The sequence below is a fragment of the Eulemur rufifrons genome, chromosome 19 (genome assembly GCF_041146395.1).
Source record: "Eulemur rufifrons isolate Redbay chromosome 19, OSU_ERuf_1, whole genome shotgun sequence".
Taxonomy (NCBI): domain Eukaryota; kingdom Metazoa; phylum Chordata; class Mammalia; order Primates; family Lemuridae; genus Eulemur; species Eulemur rufifrons.
This window is the reverse complement of record NC_091001.1, coordinates 39,588,674-39,594,868: the sequence shown is the minus strand read 5'-3', so window position 1 is coordinate 39,594,868 and position 6,195 is coordinate 39,588,674. Positions and strand designations below refer to the sequence as shown.

At 50.0% G+C, this 6,195-nt stretch overlaps 1 protein-coding gene across 32 annotated transcripts in view; it reads left to right on the top strand.

Moving 5' to 3' along the window:
- The first annotated feature begins 5,435 nt into the window (after nt 1-5,435).
- Nucleotides 5,436-6,195, top strand: part of MAP4K4 (mitogen-activated protein kinase kinase kinase kinase 4) — a 175,883-nt gene continuing 175,123 nt past the window's right edge. For all 32 annotated transcript variants that reach the window (XM_069494909.1, XM_069494929.1, XM_069494930.1 and 29 more), the window contains exons 1-2: nt 5,436-5,493; nt 5,836-5,901. In XM_069494909.1, the coding sequence (XP_069351010.1) occupies nt 5,437-5,493; nt 5,836-5,901 (123 nt within the window). In that variant the 5' untranslated portion in view covers nt 5,436. The remainder of the gene's footprint in view (nt 5,494-5,835; nt 5,902-6,195) is intronic.

Genomic DNA, 6,195 nt, shown 5'->3' with positions numbered 1-6,195 from the left:
GTTTAAATGGATCTAAGCATTCCTGATACATGAAAATAAAAATTTATAAAAAGGATAAATTAAGGACAGTAATTCAAAATAGTTCTTCTACAAATAGGAAGTTCCTCTGCATTCAAAATACTACTCTGTTTTTTACAAAATGTTTACAAAGACCTTTTCCCTGAACACAGGTACATGTAAAGTAAACATACTTTTTCATTTTCTAGCGAGCTAAGTACACTTAGTCCAGCTGCTCTCAGTGATAACCTGCTTGTTTACACAGTCCTCATCTGCTCATCTGCACTCCATTTTTCACATTTCTTTCTCCTTCTTGTGCTTCCTGGGATCACCTCCCAAATTAGCTACCTGCACCCAAATCCTTGTCTCAGGATCTGCATTTAGGAGACCAGAGCTAAGCTAACTTCCTCCTGGCAGACATGGCAACATCTACAGCCCTGGTAGCTGTGTATGGGGTTGATGCTGCCCTGGGCTGGTTCTTCTTTTGTTGCCCTTTGATCTGCTTCTGCATCCCACGCCTTCCACCCCATTGTGTGCTGGAGTAGTTGCTTCCTTTTAATCCAACCAATACACTAGCTAAAAAGACTTTGACTCTCTCCACCAATGCTCAAAGATGGTCCTTCAAGGGCTGAACCTGGCTGCTGAATCTACAGTCTTCTCCATGTGCCATTAACAACTTCTACTGCACAGGCCACCCTCTTCTACCCTGGCTCAGGGGAATGAGCGATTGATCACAGGGCAGACTCCAGGACCTTTCCATCATTTCATCCAATCCTCTAATCTCACATGTAAGAAAACTGAGGGCAGAGAGGGTAAGCATTTGCTCAATACCTTGTCCATCAGAGAATAAGAACTCAGATCTCTGACCCCTAAACCTATGCTTCTCCCCTTCTGAGCCTTTTTTGAACACAGCCCATCATCTTTTTCCTCGTTTGAATCAGTTCCTGTTGCTCACCAATACTTTCATTATTTATTTCCAGTTGACCTAAGTCTTCAATGACCCTGAACGCTTAAGTTATATCCAAGGAGTCCTCGTCCCTCCTTGTCCTGCCCCATTCTGAGGTTGAAAATCCATTTCCCTCATTATTTCTGCAACAAAGAAAAACCTAAGAAATAAGTATAGTGATGAACAGTGGGGTTGTCATTGTCCATCTAATGCTCTTGCATAATTAAGCTCCCCCTGGAATTTCTACGCCTGGGTGTGAAAGGACTGCTGGTCTGGCCCATTGTACCCCAGGCAGATGAACATCCACAGCCCATGGCCTGCTGAGCTCAGGGCAGCTCGTCTGCCATCCAAGCTCTGGGGAACCAAGGCCAAGCTGTGTCTGGCTTGACATGCTTAACAGTCTGGGCTCTGTTTGCAACCTCTACATTGGGTCCTTGACTCAGCTTTATCTTCTGGTTCCACTTAACCTGTCTCACTTTTTTGCTCAGGGTTCTCTGAACTGAGCCCTCTGCCCAGTGTTGCCAGTTGCCTTAGTCTTTCAAACTCTCAATCTCTGTCTAATCAAGCTATTTTTTTCTCTGACCTAAAATACCAAATTGGTATGTATTTTCCAACTATCACCTTGATTATCTTTTTGGGTGGGTTGATTTTGTGTCCTCAAATAGATTCTCAAGGACAAAGGCCATGACAAGTCTACTTCCTGGCATCATGTACTGCACAAGGGTTATCATGGACTGAATACTTGGGTCTCTTCCTGCTCCCAGGTCGTATGTTGAAGCTCTAACCCCCAGTGTGGCTATATTTGGAGGCAGGGCCTCTAAGTAATCAAGGCTAAACAAGGTGGGGCCCTGATCAATAGGATTAGTGCCCTTAAAAAAAACGGACACCAAAGAGATCATCATCCTCCCCACCCCCCACCATCGCTCAAGCATGCACCAAGAAAAGGCCATGTGTAAACATAGTGAGAAGGCAGCTAGCCTGTCTGCAAGCCAGGAAGAGAGCTCTCATCAGAAACTGAACTGGTCAGAACTTGATCTTGCACTTCCAGCTTCCAGAATTGTGAGAAAATAAATTTCTGTTATTTAAGCCTCCCAGTCTACGGTATTTTGTTATGGCAGCCCAAGCTAATACATGTCTATTGATTGAAAACATGGCCCCTACCCTGGGAGCTGGAGTGAAGTCTTGAGCTGGGAATAGGTATACTGCTCCTGTGTGACAAGTTAATTAACTTTGGTTCTGAGTTCAAAACCAAATCTTCCTTTGTCACTACTATCCTTTCCTTGTGACAGCATCCTCCCAAGTATGAACAAGGCTCTAAATCACAAGCAAATCTCTTACCTCCTTGTCTATACTGCCTTCGGACATCCTGTCAGATGCCAAGTCTCAGAGAAATCTACTGTCCCAAGACCTCTCACATCTCCTGTCACCAAGCCTTATTACCCTTCCCTGGGCTCTTGCCTCTTACTTATCTCCAGTCTTCATCTAGCATGCAGAAGAGGAAATGGAGACTTAAGGTTAAGAAACATGTCCAAAGTTGCACAACTGATAAATAATAGAACTAGGGTTCAGACCCAGTTCAGTTTTGCCCCAAATCCAGAATACTTTCTACTAGATTTGTTTAGTGCTCTCTCCATATTGCTAGAATTTACATTGTTCTGCTTTGTACTATGGCTATTTTTGAAACTTTCTTATGCCCATTATCAGATTGTAAGCTCTCTGAGGGTAGGCTGTCTTGATCTTCCTGATATCTGGGGCAATGGCTAAGCCAGTGCCCGGTATTGGGTAGGCACTTCAAGAATAGGTACTGACTTGAAAGTGGGAGAAAACTGTTGCGATGGTGAACAGGAACCAACAGCTTAGGAGAGAGATTTAGAGAAAGACTGTAGGAGAAGGAAGAGATGATTCTGAGTGGGGCTTGAGGTGATGGAAGGAATTTGGACAGACAGAGAGGAAGGGGGTCATCTGAAGTGGGCCTCAATGCCTTGGATTTAGATTTGAACCTGTGGAAAGAGGCTGCCTTGGCAAGCCCTGGTGCTTCTGCATCAGGTCTAGCTGTGCACACTGAGCAAGTTACTTAACTTCTTTGGATGTTGGTTTTCTAATGTGTGAAGTGGAAAAAATAAGAGTACCACTTGGGGTTAATATGACGAATAATGAGATAAAACATGCAAAGGACTTAGCACATTGTCTGTGTTATCTATTATTAACAATAAACATTAAAATATTATGAATAATAATATGGTCTGAAAATTCAAATGTGCACCAGTTTAGTCTCTGAGTAAATTATTTAACTTATACTCATAGATAATGCCATTGCTGTTTATTGATAAAAAACAAAATCATTTAAAAGCACCAATAAATTCACAGAGACACTTTGGTTTCTATGATTTTCCTAATCAATGGACACCAGGAACCTCTCAATATATTTTAGCTTTACAAGGGATTCTCATAGTCAAAAATATACAAAAACCAAACTATTGGGAAGCAGGAGAGTCTAAACCTATTCTGGGTAGAGGAGGCTAACTTAGCTGAATCAGAGACCCGTATTTTGGGAATTGGCTAACCTGGTGAACATCCCTGCTCCACTTCCAGGCTGTGCTTTAAGGAACTTGGGCACATTCCTTATCTTCCAGTACTTTGGTTTCCTTACCCAAAATGAGGTAACATTACCCAGGGCTGTAAATGGAGTACTGTACTTAAAGCCCTCAACAGGAGGGGGGTGTGTGTGTGTGTGTGTGTGTGTGTATAGGGACACAATTTGTGCATAAGAATTGGAAGATAACGATGGTGATGATGATGATGATGATGGTGATGTTTGTGAAGTCCAATCATGAATTGGACTTGGCCTTGGATTTCCATCACAGTGAGGCGGCTTTTCCCAATGTATGATCCCTATAGACAGTAACATTCGCTTCATCTGACAACCTGTTAGACAAGCACATACTCAGGCCCTCTCCAGACTCCCTGAATCAGAAACTCTGGTGGCGGGGGGTGGGGGGTGGGGTGTCCGGCAATCTGTACTTTCAAAATCCCTCCTGCTGATTCTGATGCACTTAACGTTTTGAGAACACCTACTGGAAGGTAATAGAGAGCCACTGAACGTTTGTGGATGATGGAGGATATAAATGATTGTTGATTGAACAGGATTAAACTGCCTAACTACCTATTAGCTTCCGAGGTTGCTGGAAGAAGCCTGTTTGTTGATCCTCAGTGATCTCCAGGTGCAAAACTCCGGTTAGTACTTAGGGCCCCAAACCCCTTGCTCACCTACTGAGCGCTGCCAGGAACGCGACACCAAGCCACCACGGGAGCTATTTTGGACTTGGCCAGGTAGCCAAGTGATGCTCAGCGAATCCCGCAACTACAACCGTGTCACGGATTTAGCCTGGAAAAGAAGAGAAAGAAAAAGAAAACCGTGTAGGTAAACCGGAAATGAGGGTCTTCAGGGTATACTCTCCGGAGGTGCTGGTGGGGGATGGGAGAGGTGGGGGCAGGAGCGAGGAAGGCCCCTCCTCCGCTCGGGTACACCCGGGTCCCGTCCCTTCAGAGCCGGGGAGCGGCGGGCCGGCTGGGCGGGACACACCCTCTCCTTGGGAGACGCGAGGGTCCGTCCGCCTCTTTGCATTTGGGTCCAGGTCAATTTTCTTTCATTTATTGTTCCTGCGAGGTAGGGGCGTTTTCTTACCCGGAGTACCTCCCCGGGGAAATCCCAGCTCGTTTCATCCCTGTTCCTGCCATTTTCGAGAGCGCCGAGCGGGGTCGGGCGCCGAGGCCCCACCCTGGGCGCCGGGCGTCGTGTCGGGCAGCTGCCCGCGCTGCCCGCGGCCGGGCCATTGTTCGGGCCCCACCCCTGATGAATATTCACGCCGCGCGGGCGCCTCGCCCCGCGCCCTCCCCGGCAGGGCTCCGGGGTGTGAGTGCGTTTCCGCCCGTTTTTCCTGCCGGAGAAGGAAAGGGGGAGCTGTTTTCTCTCTCCTCAGAATATATTTTTGGTGTCCCGTTTCTCCTCCTCCAGCGCCGCCGCTGCCGCCCCCTCCCTCCCCACCTCCCTCCCCGCCTCCGCCTCCGCCTCCCGGGTTATCTTTGTCTCGCTGCCTCGCGCTCACTCGCTCAACTCTCGGCGGCGCCGCGGCCCCACGCTCCGGGCCCGTCCTCGAGGCGCGCGGCGCGGGGCGCGGGCGCCGGGGCCTGAGGCGGCTGGCGACGCCCGGGGGCCTGACGGCCGGCCCGCGCCATGGTGTGAGCGCCGCCGCCGCCGCCCGCGCACGCTCTGTCCGCCCCCCGCGCTGCCCGGCCGGCCGAGAGCCGCGAGCGGCCCGAGAGTGCGGCCGAGCCCGACGCCGCCGCCCCCGGCCCCGGGCCCCGAGGAGAGCCCCCGGCCAGCCCTGCTGCCGGGCGAGGAGCGCCGTCGGCGGCCCGGCCTGCGGCTGAGATACACAGAGCAATAGAGATATTTATTGTTATTATTTGTTTTTTGGTGGCAAAAAGGGAAAATGGCGAACGACTCCCCTGCAAAAAGTCTGGTGGACATCGACCTCTCCTCCCTGCGGGTGAGTGGGCCCACGGGCGGGCGCGCGGGGAGCTGGCGGCGGGGGCCGCGCCCTGGCCGGCCGGGCGCTCGGGCGCCGCTGTGGGCAGAGCCGTGGGCGCGGCGGCCCCTTTGTCTGCCTGTGTAGGCATGTGCGGGGACGCGGGGCGCGACCCTTCGCCGCCCCCCGCGCCCCGGCCACCGAGCCCTGTGTCCCCGGCCCGCCGCGCGACCCTCGGGCGCTGGGGGACCGCACGGGGCGAAACCCACCTCTTTTGTCACCGCCCTTTCTCTCCAACTGCTCTGCTTTATTTCATTTTTTGTTCTCTTTTAAATTATAACCCCTCCCCTCCTTCCTCTCCAGGATCCTGCTGGGATTTTTGAGCTGGTGGAAGTGGTTGGAAATGGCACCTATGGACAAGTCTATAAGGTCGGTGTGGGCGCCTTTGTTTCCCGTGGCATATTGAAACTTCTTGTTGGGGAACGAGGAAAAGGGTGATAAACACGCTGCTCACTGAAAACCACGCTGCTTGGCCAAAGTTGGGAAAGGGGTTTCGCCTTGCAGTCCCTCAGTCTTTGCACACCGAGTTTATATTCAGACTGGCCTTAAAAGACCTCATTTCCTGGCTTTGAGATAAGGAAATAAGCTACACTCTTAGGCATGCACTTTTCTTCAGTAAAATGGAAAAGGATTTTTTTCATAAGACAACCTGAATTTTTTCTT